Source organism: Saccopteryx leptura, chromosome 3, assembly GCF_036850995.1.
Source record: "Saccopteryx leptura isolate mSacLep1 chromosome 3, mSacLep1_pri_phased_curated, whole genome shotgun sequence".
NCBI classification, from domain to species: Eukaryota; Metazoa; Chordata; class Mammalia; order Chiroptera; family Emballonuridae; genus Saccopteryx; species Saccopteryx leptura.
The window spans coordinates 355,774,495-355,793,218 of record NC_089505.1 but is presented as its reverse complement, the minus strand read 5'-3'; the positions used below and the strand labels follow the sequence as shown (position 1 = coordinate 355,793,218).

The 18,724-nt window shown below is 43.2% G+C and overlaps 1 protein-coding gene across 3 annotated transcripts in view; it reads right to left on the bottom strand.

Moving 5' to 3' along the window:
• COL14A1 (collagen type XIV alpha 1 chain) overlaps nt 1-18,449 on the bottom strand; it is a 219,744-nt gene extending 201,295 nt beyond the window's left edge. For all 3 annotated transcript variants that reach the window (XM_066379414.1, XM_066379415.1, XM_066379416.1), the window contains exons 1-2: nt 18,167-18,449; nt 2,235-2,360 (exon numbers count right to left, since the gene is read on the bottom strand). In XM_066379414.1, the coding sequence (XP_066235511.1) occupies nt 2,235-2,322 (88 nt within the window). In that variant the 5' untranslated portion in view covers nt 2,323-2,360; nt 18,167-18,449. The remainder of the gene's footprint in view (nt 1-2,234; nt 2,361-18,166) is intronic.
• Between the last annotated feature and the right edge of the window lie 275 nt (nt 18,450-18,724).

Genomic DNA, 18,724 nt, shown 5'->3' with positions numbered 1-18,724 from the left:
GAGAGTGGGGTTCTTTTTATCTCGCTGAGAACCTAACAAGTTATAATTTCACAATCCATTTTATGCTGAAAACAGAAGGAAAATATTCTCAACTTCCAAATATGTTTGACTACTACCAACAGCAAATAGCATGTGTAAATATGCTAACAAAGAGGTCTTTATAAGGTTCCATCTAGCCCTGATGCAAAGTCGCCAATTTTATGTGCTTTGAGGTTTTTAAATGACAGTTACTTTAACTTCGGTGGTTCTTTCTTGTAACCACCCAAAACAAACATTGCTAGAACCAAGTACTACAGATTGACGATGAAATTCTGAGAAAGTATTGGTGCCACCATTCTGTCATGCTATACACATTTTTCTTCTTCCAACCAACACATTATTTTTTCTGTGTTTCAGTTTATTTAACAGCTTGTCTTGAAAAGAAGATGCTGGACTAATTCAGGTATAAATATTGAGCCAGTGTGGGTTCACATTCTCTGTCTAGAGAGGGAAAGTACTTCACAAAGAACTACCTGGAAACACTAAATGGTAAAGCATAATTGGTGAATTAGCAATCTAAGAGGGGAAGGTTAATTTCCAGCATACCTTTTAATACTTACTGACTGCATTAGTTCTCTATTGCTGCTATAACAAATTATTGCAAAGTGGCTTAAAATAATAAAAATGTATGATCTTACAGTTCTGGGGGGTCAAGAGTTTGAAATGGGTCCTACTGGTCAAATCAAGGTGTAGGTAGGGTTGCAAAGAATAAAGTTTTATTTAGCTTGTGTCCTAAACCTGACACATAGGACGTGCTCCATAAAAAGTTGATTTAAAACAGAAGTTGGCTAGCAATGTCTATCTGGTAGACAGCATCCATGAAAAGTACCCCAGAAGAGCTGTGTGATCAGTGACTCCTTAAATGACTCTTTCTGAATTAAAATAGACTGAAGTAGCAAGGACCTGTAGATGGTATTCCATAGTTTAGAAGGTGCATTACCTAGGGTTTCTATGATCATTTCTCTAGTTGCCACAGCTGACAGCATTCTTTCACCAATGTGAATAAGGTGAGCAGAATTTGCCCAGTTAATCCCTTTGTGTTGCATGAAGTCTTGGAAGTATGGTCATTAACTCCAAGTATTTTAACACTATTTGAGCATCCAAAGAGTCAAGTTCCCTTCCTTTCCAAACAAGTGTGCCTCATTGAAGGAACCAGGGTGTGGTTCTGGCATTTGATTTGTTTTATAACCTTAAATTCCCAACATAATACATTGACATTCCTAAAACAATGTTATCACATTCAGACTTCCTTGCTCAGCTGATGAATGAGTGTTTCAGCACCAACATTTCTGTTTCTACAGGATTACCACGTTTCTCTAATAATGTCACTTTGAGGATTTATATATATTTATATTAATGCACTTACTTTGGAGTTCAGCACACTTTTTCTGTAAAGAGCCACATTATAAACATTTTAGACTCTGTGGACTTTATAGTGTTTGTCATGACTACTCAACTCTGTTGTTGCTGTGAAGAAGTCACAGGTATATATAAACAAATAAGCATGACTGAGTCCCAATAAAACTTTATTTACAAAAGCAAGCCCTTAGGTGGTAGTTTGCCAACTATTGACATACTTTATAAAATTGACTGGAAATCAAAAACAAATATGTGGATTCAAAATACAAATATTAGATTTCAAAAACCAAGTTCAATGAAAACAAAGCTAGAAAGGGTTCAAACGGCGTATCAGCAGCTCCCGTCAGACACTTAGTAAACTTTACACAATGCACTCTGCTTTTACAAAAGGAGCAAAATTCAGTACCAAGTATGAAGAGATAGTAAGATTTTGTAGACACTCTAACAAAGCATGACTGGGTTATATATACATGTTATAGCTCTTATTAACAGAACTGATTATATAACATGCAAATTTGACGTTACTCATTAAATTTGCACAGCCTGAAAAGCAGCTACTGAAAAGAATCAAGTTAAGAATGAGCTGTTTTACTAATTGCCACAAAATTACTATGCTCAGTCACTGGTGAGGTCGTAACCCTCATCAAAGTAGTGCCACATTTCTACAGTGCCAATAGTTGCAATAGTGAGTAAAATCGACATATAACTCGGCAGACAAATGCAATTGAACCAGTGAAGCATTCTTAGAGTAAATAGAGAGGGAAAAAAAAGGATGATCAGAACCAAGACAACTAGAGTCCCAGAACCTAATGAATTATCTTAAAGTCTTCCATTACCTTGACACTGGACGATGGTACAAAAGTAAGCAATTGCCAACACAGCTGGAAACAGCCAGTACTGCATCGTGCACCAAAAAGTCTTCATTCGATTTCTTGTCTCTCACATGCAATGCAGCACCAGACCTGGAAACCGAGGACACAGGGGTATTTTAAGAAGGCTGTATATAAAGTAGTTAGATGTAGTCATCTAGGACACACAAACAAGCCAACATGGATTAGTAATGCCAGGAAGTAATTCATTCCTTAGGGTATCATACACTTTACTCTAAAGTAAAAACCACTCAAAGATATTTGAAAAGACATCTTTTCCAAATGGAGAGAATCATCTGAAATATTTGGGAGAGAGGTTCAAAAGGTACTCTGTGACTCTTTTGGAAGACATGAATTAAACAGTGAATTAGCCAAATGGGTAAATTCCAAAAATTTACCTAAAATAAACATTATAATCAGACAATCACAATTTCCTTATCAGTAAAATTTTGGATGAATCGCAGGAAAAATGCTACTCAGCTCCTCCAGTATTTTTCATATACAGTTAAAAGTCATACTGTGGCATTATATTGGAAACAGTACTTTATGCCAGTAAAGTACTGTTTTACGTCACTACGCTGAGTAATACCTAATCTTTTCCTATAACACTTTTTTCTCAAAACTGTGAATCTAAAACTCTCCCAAGTTGTCCTTTTTCATTAGAATACTAATAAAAGAAGAGCTACAAGGAAGAGAGAGATCAAAAAGAAAGGAGGGGAAGGGAGGGGAAGGGAGAAGGGGGTAAATGTTTGGTATTAATTTTAAAGGCCAATCTACAAACTGTTGACTACAATTCTATTACAAGCCATTAGAGAGTCCTTTCCTTGGAGATTAAAATATCTCAAACATTTACCATGAGTATATATTTTTTTATTAATATATTCATTCACGTATTCCCTACAATTGTGCCACAAAAGTTCTTCAGAGAATTTAATAAGAAATAAATACAATATATAAGGTAGAGTTGCCAGATTTAAGATATAAAAAAGCATGAATCCCAGTTAAATTTTAATTTCAGGTAAGTAGCAGTAATTTTTTAAGTATGTCTCATGCAATATTTGAGATACTGAATACTAAAAATATTATCATTGTTTATCTAAAATTCAAATTTAAGTGGGTGGCCGGGGAAGTCTAGAATCAGGGACAACTGGTAAGAAAATAGTACAGTGTTAAGTTAAATGAGCAGAGAAAATAGATTTGGTTCTGGTAGTGGAGGTGACCATGAATTTGGTACAGAATTTATTATGAACTAGCAGTCCAAGAAAGAAGGAAGCATGCTAAGTATGAAATTTGACTATAGTACTAGATTAAATTTTAAAACAGTTTTCTGGAGATGCATAGCTTTTCTGGATACTAAGAGCTGAGTAGACTCTTGCCCATGGTTCATCCAGAAAAGGTCCCTGTGCTTTATCCGGCGTGTGCTTTATCCGGCGTAACATTGATTGAGCCCTTACTATGTGTGAAGACTACTGTACGCACTTTACACAAACATAAATTCCTTTAAGCCCCACAGCAATCCTTTGAAGTAGGTATGATTTTAATAGCAAATTACAGATGAGGAAAGTGGGGCAAACAGAAGTTCCCCAAGTCACGTAGCTTCTGAGGTCAGGATTCAAGATTATAACCCTCAGAGATGTAACAATCAGGCATGGTGGAAGCATCTTAGGAAAACGTTTTGGTAGTATCATGCTTCCTCCCACTCTCTTTTCATTGTAAAACATCTTTTCTTGCTCTGATTACCAAAATAATAAGTTTTAATTGTGCAACATTAGAAAAGACAAGAAAGCACACCAGAGTGTGCACTTTTTTTGATATCTATTTTTCCCTTACTGAAGTGCAAATACTTTCTGATGACAGTAAGTGTGCTGTTACAAGATATATGGCAGTGGCACTATTTATTATTCATATTTATTTGGAAATTTAGTTGATTTCCAAAAATTCCCAATACATGTAACAGGAATGAACATCTTATTTATATCTTCTTAAAAGCATGACTATTGAATTCTTTTGGCTAAATTCCCCAATTGTGGACCTGCTAGGTAAAATAAATGTGTGCCTTAAGGTTTTTAGAACATATTTACATAATGCCCTATACAAAATTACACTTCTTTTCAGTTCTACCAGCATCTTATACAAGTACCACATCAAACGATGATGGACGGAGGCTTCACTTGGGGTGATGAACACACAATACAGTGTACAGAGGATGTGTTGTTTAACTGTGCACCTGAAACCTATATTATTTTATTAACCAGTGTTACCCCAATAAAGTCAATTTTAAAATGCCTAGAATTTATTTATTATAGATATATGTTTATTGTAGCAAAATAAAATAAATACAAATCAATTCAAGTTATCTATTCGCAAAAATTAAAAATACAGTCAATGCAGGACTCATAAAAACTGGATATTAATTCTCCTTAAGGAACAAGTGTGGGAGTACTATTCTAGGTGACATTTATCCCCAAATATGGGTTTTTTAAAAATTATTATCACTATAGTACTTTTAAGCCATATTAAATTTATCCAGTATTTTCTATTTCTATTTACTATTATCACTTGAAAAGCTTTGTTACATCCACATAAAATCCGTGTCATTACTGTAGCTTTGGATTGTATCTAGTGGAATGTGAACTATCTCCTACTTGCAAGGGCTGGGAAGATGCTGAAACCTGCATAATTTTAAAAACAATCTATGTTGTGTGTTTAATCCCAAGTATTTTTTAAATTGCGACCACATGACTTCTCTCAGTCCTGGATGCTGTTCTGTAGAGGGAATCTAGTCTGACCCATTCTGTGAAACGACATATATAACCCAGTGAGGCACATGTCAGCCAGGCTTTGGGTTGGAGCCATCCCAGGATAATATGTTTCCAACAATCTTGTTTCCATCCTTTCAGTCTGGAGAGCATCATTGAGTGGATGTTGGGTCCCGTAAGATCTGGTTCCCTCTAAGATTCTGTGAATGGAATGGGTGGGAGGATTCGTACAGCCTTCAGGTGATAGCTATAGGTGCTAAAGCTCTGGTGACCTCCTTTAATGAGTTTCCTAATTTTAAAGTCCAGCCTCTGCCATTCTTGGGGGCACCTGAGACCTGGCCTTGCTGGTGATAACCACACAGGGCGATGCGGCTCAGTGACCATCACTGGGTGAAGAAGTGTGACCCAAGTGAAGATCACTGGGTCGGATCCACTGTAGAGTTGAGTCAAGGCAGGTCCTGAGTTCTTCCTTTTCTATGTAAAACCATAATTATCCTCCTTCCCACTCTTCCTCTAGTTCCTCCCAGGCTGTTCGCTGTTCTTGAGATAGGATTCTGGGTGACATTTGCTCATCATGATCCAGTCCGGGGCCACATGGGTGCTCCTCTTCGGGGAATATTGGAAACACGGGAGATGACTTCCTGTTGGGAACACTTTGTTTCACAAAGGCTTTCAGGCAGTCATTGGAAAATGATCATTCACTCCTGAAATCCCAAACACCATCTTCTCCGTGTTTGACTCTAACATGGGGTGATAGGTTCTGTTGCTGGTGCTGAGGTCATGAGCACGTCTAGATTATCACTGGCGCAAGCAACTGCTTCCTGAGCACTGTCAGTAATTAATTCCTTGGTGACCCTGTGAAAGGCCAGCGCACTGGAGGGGGCACTGACCAGGACCACTTTAGCTGCCTCCCGTCAGGCCTCAGCTCTACTTGAGCAGTACCACAAGTTGCCACAACTGTGTCCCCCTGGGAGGGTGTCCCATAAGTCACAAAGGGAGATTTGTGAGATGGCATCAACTTAGAGACCACCCCAACTTTTCTTGGAAAAGCCATTCTTTGCTGCTTTTTGCTTTCCCAACATTTCAGTAACATCGACACAACATTCAAGGGTTTCGAGGTGACAGCCAGGTCTCTGGGAGGCAAGACTTGAGACACGATGTGTCTCAGGGATCCCAATGTTCTATCCATCATGGATCTGTTGCTGCAGACCTTGAACTGAGTGATTCATCTCTCAATTCTTGCAGTCTTGGTCTATGCCAGGGGTCCCCAAACTACGGCCCGCGGGCCGCATGTGGCCCCCTAAGACCATTTATCCGGCCCCTGCTGCACTTCCAGAAGGGGCACCTCTTTCATTGGTGGTCAGCATCCGCATCCTGTGCTCCTGGAGTACTGTATGTGGCAGCGCCGCAAAGCGCAACGTCACGTACAGTACTACTTCCGGTAATGTGGGACGCATGCGTCACAGCTCTGGAAGCATGTCATATCACTTGTTACGACTAGCAATGACAAATATGGAACTGGACATTGACCATCTCATTAGCCAAAAGCAGGCCCATAGTTCCCATTGAAATACTGATCAGTTTGTTGATTTAAATTTACTTGTTCTTTATTTTAAATATTGTATTTGTTCCCATTTTGTTTTTTACTTTAAAATAAGATATGTGCAGTGTGCATAGGGATTTGTTCATAGTTTTTTTTTATAGTCCGGCCCTCCAACGGTCTGAGGGACAGTGAACTGGCCCCCTGTGTAAAAAGTTTGGGGATCCCTGGTCTATGCACTGCATTACCAAAGAATCCCTTTAAACCTGCCAATCAGACATTTCCCAGAGTCTAGAGCTCCCTAAGAGGATCCACTTCCCAGGCTCACTTATCTTTGCGGTGGCCACACTGTACGGTTTTTATAAATTGTTGCCTGTGTATAGGTAATTTTTGGATCTATATTAATAACCAAAATTGACTAATAGTTTTCTTTAAAGGTTTTGGTGGCAAGATTATTCCAGCCTCTTAAAATAATTTAGAAATCTTTCCATATTTCACTGCTTTGTAATTATTTAGGTAGCATGAGAATGACGTCTTCAATGAAGACCTATGAATAATTAGATTGAGAAAATCATATGGGCATATTTTTCTTCTTTGCAACTTTATTGAGATATAATTGACATACAACAAACTGCACGTGAAGTATACAATTTGGTAAATTCTGCCATATGTAAACACTTTTAACATAATTCCTTTTTGAGGCTAATCCTGCACAATTTTTTACTCTTTTCTTTCTGTTTATAGATCTACATACATTGTCTACTTCTTGGTTCTAGCCTGGATATTTTCCCATAAAGTTGTTTTTTCATTTTTCTTTTCAAATATAGTTGCAGAGTTGTGTAACTTCTCAACTTAAAACATATCATTTCTGGGCCCTGGCCGGTTGGCTCAGCGGTAGAGCGTCAGCCTAGCATGCAGAGGACTTGGGTTCGATTCCTGGCCAGGGCACACAGGAGAAGCGCCCATTTGCTTCTCCACCCCTCCGCCGCGCCTTCCTCTCTGTCTCTCTCTTCCCCTCCCGCAGCCAAGGCTCCATTGGAGCAAAGATGGCCCGGGCGCTGGGGATGGCTCCTTGGCCTCTGCCTCAGGCGCTAGAGTGGCTCTGGTTGCAACATGGCGATGCCCAGGATGGGCAGAGCATCGCCCCCTGGTGGGCAGAGCTTCGCCCCTGGTGGGCGTGCCGGGTGGATCCCGGTTGGGCGCATGCGGGAGTCTGTCTGACTGTCTCTCCCTGTTTCCAGCTTCAGAAAAATGCAAAAAAAACCCCAAAAAACAAAAAACATATCATTTCTGATTGTAGCTCTATTATCAGTATTAAACTGATGTATTTCTGACTTCTCTTTTTTTCTAGGATTGATAAACTATCTTTTTATACAAATTGTACTTTTTGAGAATTTTTTTAGTTTGTCAATATTATTTTTTCTGATTTATTTCTATACTTATAGTAATTGCTTTCTTTTTCCTTTTCTGCCTTTTTTTCCCTTTTGTTGTTGTTCTTTGTGATTTTTATTGAATCCTTAATTAATGTAATATTATTTTTCTTTTTTTGTGGGGGGAGAGATAGACAGGGACAGACCGGAAGAGAGAGAGATGAGAAGCATCATCTCTTAGTTATTTATTGATTCCTTTTTCATATGTGCCTTGACTGGGGGGCTCCAGTTGAGCCAATGACCCCTTGTTCAAGCCAACGACCTTTGGGCTAAAGCCAGTCACCATGGGTCATGTCTATAATCCCACGCTCAAACCGGCCACCCTGCACTCAAGCTGGTGAGCTCATGCTCAAGCCGGCGACTTCAGGGTTTCAAACCTGGATCCTCAGTGTCCCAGGCTGACACTTTATCCACTGCACCACTGCTTGGTCACGTAATATAATATTATTCTTTATTTGAGACCATTAATTTTCCTCTGAATATGCTTTCCAGCATCATATAAGCATTAATTTCTTTTTTAGCCCAAGAGTTATTTCAATGAGTGTAGCAAAGCATAATTTTACAAAGCCTCAATGAAATGCTGCTCAGGCATTTCAGCCTCTGAAATTCTGGTTTTATTCTAGAGAAGAATAAATAGCTGTGTTTCTTTCGAGCAATCACTCTTCTGGGTTTCCAACTAAAGAGAGAAGCAAGATAAGTAATCAACATAAGCACTAATATAAGTAGTCACGTTAAGATCTTATAATAAAAAATGTAAAATGTACTCATTTGTGTTTAGGGGTCCCCTCCCAGCCTACCATAGTTCCAAAACGCTAGTTACTAAAGAATGTTTCCTTGATTTAAGACATTGACTGGGAGCTCTTTAAAATCCCCAATGGAACTGGAAAGACATTAAGTGATATATACATGGTATTTTAGCCTGGATTAATTTAGTACAAATTAGTAAACCAACCATTTATCAGGGCACAGAGGAAATGAGACAAATGATGAGTCACCTTTGATGGCACACAGGAGGCAAGGCCCTGGGCCATGTAGAACCCTCACCAGAGGCAGGTGGAATGAGAGTAAGGCGTTTACTCAGAGGGCTGTGAGCATCCTTACGTAGAGGGAAGGCATGAATACAGAGGATTTGGAAAGTTACGGGAGCAGGCTGCAGCCCTATAACCACTATGACATCAGTAAATCTGCCGGTCACCCAGACAGCTGCCCACGACACCCAGAGAAAACTACAGCAGCAGAATCACACCCACAAGTCAAACAAATGTTCTTCCTTAGATTTTGTTCTTGAAACATGATAACCATAGGTTTGAATCAGAACAAGACAAAAAGAAGGAGAGGGAAGGAAACAGGCATTTGCATTTTTGTCCTGAACTTGAAGTGTAGAGGAGTTTAAGCAGATATCGCGTGATAGTATGTTAACATAGGAGAAAAAGTCCTTCGACAAGCCAGAATCCTATATAGCCCGTCACTGTCTTCATCAAAGCCCTGCAGTCTTTATGTCCCAGTGTTTTGAAGCAATACTTAACATGCTGCAGTGGGGGTTAATCCACATTTCACATCATTTACATAAATAAATAAATAATCGTTATCCTAGAGACTTGGCCTTTTTTTTTTTTTTTTTTTTTTGACAAGTAGGTATTATTTATTGTCGCCATAGCTTATCTTTAAATTCTTCCCTTTTTATGTTGTTTATTTAAAATTAGGATGAGTAATCCCATATTGGGAGAAGTAGAATTTTAGTTTTCCCAAGGTTGTCTGCCAAGTCTCCAAATTTTTGGACCATGAAATAGGGGCAAAACAATAAAGTAAAATCCCAATTTCTATTCAAATGCATGACATCGTTTAGCCTTGACCAAAATGTCAAGGCCTAATTTGTTGAAACTTTGCCCAAAAGCCTGTACAAAACAAATAACTCTGGTTTAATTGTGTGTGTGTGTGTGTGTGTGTGTGTGTGTGTGTGTGTGTGTGTGTTTTGTTTCTGGTTTAAAACATCATGATAGAAATGGCTACTTAGCTCTGAGTTCAGAAGGTATAAATCAATTTGGGTCAAGTTGAAAATGTTTAGTACGAGTTTTCTCAAAACACTGTCACAATTTTGTAATCAGTAATTTAAAACTCCTAATTTGGGTGAATTTTCCCTTCCTCTACTTCAGACGTTTGTTTATTATTTAATCTCATTTGTACAGTTAAATTTAACAAGGAGCCCTGAGTGCAGCTCATTTTATCAAATTTCCTTATAATATTTATTCTAAAGCTTTTGTAAACCATCCATACACACACAGACTTACATACATATACACACTCAAACCTTGGATAATGTTCTATTCAATAAGTGCTGATGTACAAAAAAAACCCATAAACTTAAAACAAAATTGTAGCTAGCCATCTGGCATACAAAGCCCTGAGAGATAACTTAGAGCACGATTTTCACTCCAGCAATCACTGATTGAGACCAATCACTGCTATAGAACCAAAGCTCTACTTGGTACTAAAGAAGATACAAATGTTCATACTTTATGATCCCTGCCTTTAGTCAGCTCACCTACAATTTTTTTCAAAAGGAAGAAGGCAAGCAAAAATGTTGCAAAGTTAACTGAAGTAAGTAGGAAATAGAGCAAAAACTTAGCACAAACTGGCAGTATACACAGAAAACGGGAGTTAGAAGACAGTTCTGCCAACAATTTGCTAACTGGTTTAACCCTTCTATGTCTGGGTTTCTTTATCAAAAAAATGCACAAAGGAACATCTACATAATAGAATGACTGTGATCATGTTAATAATGTACTTAGAACGCAGATAACTTTCAAAATGTTCTAACTTAGTAGCATGTTTGCAGTGGGTTGAAAGAATGCAAAGGAAAAGGGAATGACAATAAGCAACATGCTTGCTTCTTGAGTAGATGCTAAGGAAGGAAGGAATCGAGAAGTCTCTATCTCTACCATCATAGGCAGGTTGTGGGACTAACCCGGCATAAAGTTGTAGGCAAAAACTGAAGACACAGCCTGACCTGTGGCGGCGCTGTGGTAAAGTGTTGACCCGGAATGCCAAGGTCACCAGTTCCGGGTTTGCCTGGTCAAGGTACATACAGGAGTTGATACTTCCTGCTTCTCCCCTCCCCCCTTATCTCTCTCTCTCTGTCTCTCTCTCTCTCCTCTCTAAAATGAATAAAATTTTTAAAAAGTTTTTAAAAACTGAAGATCCAGATGACAGGCATGAGATTCTAAATACATTCCTATTCGTTTTTACCATTTTCTAGATGACAGCTTTATATTGGCTCAAAACAATCAACCATATGAAGTTGTGGAAGCTTTGACTTAAGAGCAAGTCATAGACTTAGAAAAAGACTGAGCTGTTCTAGTTAACAAGTTCATGCAAAGATCTGGAAAAAAAAAAGAAGAACGTTTAAGCACGTTTTAACTAAGCCTAGGAAAATAAGGACCGGAGGCACATGTGGATGTTTGCAAATATTTGAAGCACTTTCATGTGGAATACAACATAAGATTATTTGTCCAGCTGCTGTAAATAGAACTTGGATCAATGGACTGACCCACCAAAAATTGAGTGTGAATATAAAAAGTCTCTAACACTTTGAAGAGGTTTTTCTCTCTTACTAGAAGCTCTGAGGCAGAAGTGGGTTAAGCTACACCCATATAAGATATGTTATCAAGGGATTTCTGAATTTATGGGCAGGTGAACTGTACAAAATGACCTCTAAGATGTCTTCCCCAACTCTACATTGTTAAAATTTTAATATCCACTTGTAGAAAGAGAATTTTATATTCAATGGATGAGCTAGGTCATACAGATGTGTAGATAAGAGGTCTAATGTATCAGCCTAGCGTGTTGACATGGCTTAGCATTCCTTATGTCTTCACTCTAATGAAATATCCAGAATAATATTTCACCCTCTTCACATCCAGAATAATCAAATGGGTTTTCAGGATTAGCTAATGGGGTCGTTCTACTTAAAAAAACAAGCCCTATAGCCCTGGCCAGTTGGCTCAGTAGTAGAGCATCGGCCTGGTGTAAGATGTCCCAGTGTTTGATTCCTGGTGAGGGCACACTGGAGAAGTGCCCATCTGCTTCTCTCTCTCTCGCCCTCTCTCTCTCTGTTTTCCTTCCCTCCTGCAGCCCTGGTTCAATTGGAGCGAACTGGCACCAGGCACTGAGGATAGCTCCATGGCCTCTGAATCAGGTGCTAGAAAATGGCTCCAGTTGCAATAGAGCAAGGGCCCCAGATGGGTAGTGCATCTCCCCCTAGTGGGCATGCTGGGTGAATCCTGGTTGGGCTCATGTGGAAGTCTGTCTCTCTGCCTCCCCGCTTCTCACTTCAGAAAAATACAAAAAAAAAAAAAAATTAGTGAGAGGAAGGGAGACAGAGACAGACTTCCACATGTGCCTGACCGGGATCCACCCGGCACGCCCACTAGGGGGTGACGCTCTGCCCATCTAGAGCATGCTCTGTTGTAACCTGAGCCATTCTAGTGCTTGAGGCGGAGGCTATGGAGCCATCCTCAGAGCCCGGGCCAACTTTTCTCCAATGGAGCCTTGGCTGCAGGAGGGGAAGAGAGATTTAGAGAGAAAGGAGAGGGGGGAAGAGTGAAGAAGCAGATGGGCACTTCTCCTGTGTGCCCTGGCCAGGAATAGAACCCGAGACTTACATATGCTGGGCCGATGCTCTACCGCTGAGCCAACCAGCCAGGGCCTCTCACTAATAATTTTTTTTTTTTTTTTTTACTTTTCCACTAAACAAACAATGTGCTTAGTAACATATCTGATTCACGTCCTGGTGCCATTTTATCTCATCAGGGGGAAGGAACAGCTCATCAGGGGGAAGGAACACCACCCAGTCGCTGACAACTTGAGCAGCACTGGTCCAGATCCCTCACTGGCCAGACACCTCCGATGGACGACATCTGTCCTTTACCTCTGCGCCTCTCCAGCTAACTTCATGGCCTCACTGGCTATGTTTATCTTCCTGGCCTTGCGTTCTGTAAGACATCCAGATGGACAGTCTAACTCATAATCAAAAAGATCCAAAGTGCATAACAGGCAATCAATATATACTGATGGAGTTAATAGTCAATCACTGAACAATCAGGGGTGATGTGTACAATTCACAGTTAATGCACTGCACAATTTGCACTTGGCCGAGGGGGAGTGATGCTTGAAATTGGCAGATGTGCTCTCAGAGTCTTATGCCAAGGCATGTTATCCAGAGGAAGGGGTGCTGTTTTCTTCTCCCAAAGGCCCAGAAGAACCACCTTTCTCTAAATCACAGAAAGGCAGACCCTAGGGAGGTTAAGCAAAGCCCTGGGAATTACTCAAATGCAAGGGATCTGACCGCAAACCAGCCATAGAAATGCAGCTGCTGTTTTAAACTAGGTGCCTCAGCTCTACACATAGAAGGGCTGGACTATCTCAAAAGGATGGCAAATTGGAGTGACAGCTCCTCCACTCAGGAATATTCCATCACCTGGCTTTTCTTTCCTCTCTCTTCTTTTAAGGATTGACATTGCTCCTAGGACAAAGACATGGGGAATTGTTTTTTTTTTTTTAAATATACTATACTAAAATCTACACCAGTGGTAGTCAACCTGGTCCCTACCGCCCACTAGTGGGCGTTCCAGCTTTCATGGTGGGCGGTAGCGGAGCAACCAAAGTATAAATAAAAAGATAGATTTAACTATAGTAAGTTGTTTTATAAAGATTCATCCTGCCAAACTTAGCGAAAATCCGACATAAAGTACTTGGTAAGTAATTATTATTATATGCTTTAACTTGCTGTAACTCTGCTTTATAAATTTTATAAAGTAAAGTTACTTCCCTACTTTATAAATCACCATTACCGTGGAACCGGTGGGCGGTTAGAAAATTTTACTTCTAACAGAGATACAAAAGTGGGCGGCAGGTATAAAAAGGTTGACTACCCCTGCTCTACACCTATAAGCAGTATAACGGTAGTCACAGCTCAGCAAAGACCTCCCATCCACCCCAGGGGCTTCCCTGGTCTTCCAAGTCTGGGTCAGATGCTCCTCCTGTACTGTAATTGGCTATGTGCACAGCTGCCTCCCACGGTGTGTTCTTCACCACTGACCACTGCACAGGCAGGAGGCAGGACTGGGAAGCAGAGGAAGAATGGAAGCAACACAAGCCTGCAGTGGAGCGTTGGCTTTAGATATCAATTCAATGAGCTCCTCGCTACCGAGTCAGACGGAAAACCACCCAGGAGCAGATCGTTACCCAATACAGGATTCCCTGACTTTCCCTAGTTACAGACATCCTGGGACACTTTGGACGGATTCAGCAAGGCCCCGCCTCCCTCCGGATCCATTTTCATAAACAACTCTGATCATTTCTCGGGTCGGGGTGGGGAGAAGAAACCAAGCGTTATTCCCTAAAATTCAGAGTCAAGGATACCTGCCAGGCTAACTCCACCAATACCCACTGGGAGCAGAGTTTGCCAGCAACATGCATAAATGATTGCCTTGAGGAAACGGGGAGTGTGGGCTCTAAGCCCTGGCTTAAATAGACACTCAGAGCTCAGAACTTCCCATTGCCTTTCTATTCGCAGTCCGTGCAAACCAAAACAAAAAACCAGAGAGAGAAGGGGAAAGTGGGAAGGAGAAAAAAATGGAAAGAAGAAGAGAAAAGCAGCAGGAGACAAGAGTAACCATAGTTGTCTTGCAGCCTCTCACTAATCCATCCTGCTCTTTACAACAACCTGTTCGGTGTCTGCCCTTCTCCCTGGCCGCTGCGTGAGAAAAATGGAAGCTCAGAGACAGTAGGAAATGCAGACAGGGGCTCAGAAGGAGCTGGTTTAGATTTCACCCATATCTCTCTGCCTTCCATCCCGTTTCAGGGGCTAGACTGTATGGCCTCAGTGGACAGCATCCACTTCCGGTCACACACACACCCCCAGCACTCTCCAAGAAGCTGATGCGGATCATGTGCAGTGGGATCTGAGTTCAAATCTCAAGTTGACTTTTCTTAATCAGGCAGCTGTCACTTGTTCGTTTTGTGACCCCAGGCAAAGGCATTTATATCCCTGAAACTCAGTGATCTCTAAATTGGGACACTTAAGTGCATTTCTGAAAAGGAAAGGGCAGATACTCAATAGGCTCTTAAAAAAAAAACAAGCCAGCAATTCTACCACACCCCCCACACCCCCCCATCACCCGCACTGGAACAGGAGGAGGCCTGGTCTTTATTCAAGGCTCATTTTATAAAGAAGAGTAACTGGATCTCGGCCACTTTCTATTTGGTTGTAGAAGGAGCAAGGGGAGGTTGTCTTCCTGACATTCAGCACTAACGGAGCAAGTCTGTTTGTCACTTTCTCCTCCCTGCCTCCTCTCACTTGGCTGGCCTCTCTGTGGGCCCCCTCTACCGTGCCCCCACCCCTCAGGAACCATCCAGTGTATTTAGCAACGCCCTTGTTCTACACAAACTGTCATAATCACAGATAATGTGTTCGCTCGTGGGTGCTCCAACCTCACCGCCTCAGCCCGCAGCAATTCAGGAAGAACCTGGTCCTTTAAAGAAATCTCTGGTTACACTTGACAGGCCAGGAAACGGCAGTCATTTGGCTGCATTGGGATTAAATGACAGCAAATGTGCCTCCAGAGTCATGTAAACTGCAGAGACTGTCAGCTAGAAACAGGCTTTGTGTTTCACTCTGTGTGTGCGTGTTTGTGTTTTACTAAGTGACACCAAGAAGTATTTAAAAGCCAAAGGGAGCACATTTCCAAAGGGCCTTTTTGGTAGGCTAGCGCTGCCCCTGTGCCCCTCAGACAATACCAGTTTGCTCAGCCCATTCTTCAGGCCAGCCCTGGCTGAGTTTGAAAACGAAGTCATACAGAGAAGGCCCCCAAAGTTCTCTGAAATCCTCAGCTGGACCGTCAGCCACTGGGTAAGGGCCAAAGGGCTCCTCCCATCAATCCCGAAGCTTGGGACCCACCCAAAACTGCTTCAGGAATTCTAATGGGTTCCACTTAATCCCATCCAGGGAATTAGCACAAAGCCTCACCAGTGTGACTCCTATCCTTTCAAAGGGACCCCTGGGAGGCCAGGGCTGCAGTGGAGGCTCAGGCCCTGGTTCAGGGCTCCCCAGGCCGAAGGAGGAGATGCCCAGTGTTCGGTGAGAGTATCCTGAACAGCATGGGCAAACCTTGAAAACATTCTGCTGGATGAAAGAAGCTGGTCACAAGGGACCACACACACATTGCATGCTTCCATTTATGTGCAGTGTCAACAGAACGTAGATTTGTGGTTGCCAGGGGCTGGGCAGGGCTGGGAAGGGCAGGCGGAGAAGAAACGGGGAGTTACTGCTAACAGGGCCAATTTTCTTTTTGGAGTGATAAAATGTTCTCAAATGGACTGTGGTGATGGTTGCACAACACTGTGAATATTCTAAGAACCACAAAATGGTACACCTGTACGCTATATGAATTATATCACAGTAAAGCTATTTTTAAAAATGTGGCTTACAGCCACCATCCATGCTCAGAGGTTACCTGTCCAAGTTGCTCTTTTGGAACAACCAAAAATCCAAATGCTATCCATTCATTTATCCATCCACTTATTAATTCATTCTTCCATTCATTTATTCATTTATCCATTCATTATTCATTTAGAGTCATTTATTCAGCTGACTCTAAATTCCCCAGTTTTCTGCATGAAAACTGGGCCACCTTATCAGAAACAGCACACTAGCTCACCTCACTGTATCCAGCCTAATAAACTCCTTTGCTGGATTTTAGTAGGACCTCTTTATCACGTGCTGAAACTAAGGAGGACCCCCCACCTCCGTCCTCTGGAGGTGAGGACCCAGAGCCTGTAACAGGGGGGCTTCAGGAAAACTCCGTTCCGTTTCTGCTCCCTACAGAGCCACCAAAGTCCTGTCCCCAATTTCCCGGTTCCTGCCCCCTCTCATCTCCTTCGCTGCAGCCAGCAGCAGACTCTCAGAAACTTCCAGAAGTGAGTCCAAAACTTCCTAAGGGAATCGGGAACCGTTCCAGAAGCAATTCTGGGGGTTAGGGGGATCCAGGGCCCTGTGAGAGCGGCACACAGGCTCCATTGGATACTTGCCGCTAAGGACAAGTAAGAAGCGAGAACCTATGCGAAGGTGCGACCCCAGGTCAACCCCCCGAGCTCACGCTCCAGAGGGAGTGCGTTCCACAGAGGACCCAAGAACCCTTCTCCAAAAGCTGAGTGCCTGTGATCTGGAGCTGGACGAGGCGTCCAGCCTCACCTAGGACCGACCCCCTCCAGCGGCCCACGCGGGCGCCTCCCGGCCCGGCCCCAACCTGTATTGCCTGGGCGCACTGCAAGCTAAAGCTGGGGTTCCGCGCACCGCGTGCATCTTCGCCCACACGTTGCACACTAGGAGGCTTGCGACAGGGAGGGGTCCAGAGGGCTAAAATGGGGGCGGGGGGAAAGCCGGGGCAGAGAGGACCTTCCAACAACACAGCCTGGTGGTGCATCTCAAAGCTGCACCCGGAGCAAAACGCGCGAAGATACCCGGTTCCCTGACTCAAAGATACCGAAGCGTGGCTACCACCAACATCCCTCATCAATGCGCTCAGCCTGGCGGTCCTCTTTGCGCCTAGTGCCTGGTCTCCAGCGCTCCTCTGAGGCAGTACCAAGTAGTGGCTGGGTGAGTTGTCCCCCATGATCTCTATCGACTGCTCTCCCAAGCGATCCCCAATACAATCTAAATATAAACAGCGTGCTATTTATGTTCAGCTCCCCGAGACAAGTTCCTAAGCCCCCCTTTCACCAGACTGTCGCCTTTACTAAGCCCCTTCTACTTGGAAAGCCTGGTGTCGCCACCGTCTCGAAGCCAGACCCTCTTCTTCCCGCTGCACGCTATCGGCACCCAAGTGCAGAAACAAGCTCCCGGGAGCAACACAGGGCACGGTCACTGTCTTTGCATGCACCTCACGCAGCGCCTCCAATCTCCCTGCGCAGTGACCCTGGCGAGGAGGTTATCCCGGCGCACGGTCTCACCCCACCCCAAAGGTCCCGGGACCAGCCAGGGCGCGCGCGTAGCGAAGGTCCAAGGAATTGCATTGCATCTGCAGGTGGCTCACCCTCTCCACTTTTCCTTCTTCACCTTCTATTGACTTCTCAAACCCAACCGAGGAAGGGCAAAGGAAGCTTTGAACTCACCTGTGCAGGGCAAGATTCCAGCCCAGGTTAGGGACCTCTCGGTGCCTAGGGAAGATCCAAGTCCTGGGGCGAGTTGGTTCTTGGCAGCGCAAGGCGCTCACTGGGTTCCTTCCTAGTGCCCCTTTTTAATTAGCCTCTCTCCCTCCCTCACCCTCTCCCGCTCCCACTCCCGGCCGCCAGGAGCCGCCTCCGCCTCTCCAAGCTTCCCTCCTGCTGGGCGCCCGGGATCAGATAAGAGGAAAGGAAGGCCAGCAGGCGGCCAATTATAGAGCGGAAAGTGGCCGCAGGGGCGGAGGTTGGGGTAGTGGGAGGCAGGTCTAAGTCCCAGACACCCCCACTTTATTTCCTCCCCCTCTCCCTCCTCCGCCCCAAAAAGATGCTCTGAGGGTCCCGCCCCGCGCCACGCACGCGCTCGCGCAGACCGCCTCCTCCGCTCCCAAGGTGCGCGCTGAGTGCGGTGTGCCTGGAAGGAGCCGCTTTTGCCCCTGCTCTTCGACCTAGGCTAGTGTGGGGCTGCAAAACCCGGGCCTGTGGTCTTTGGGGAAGGTCAGGGACCCT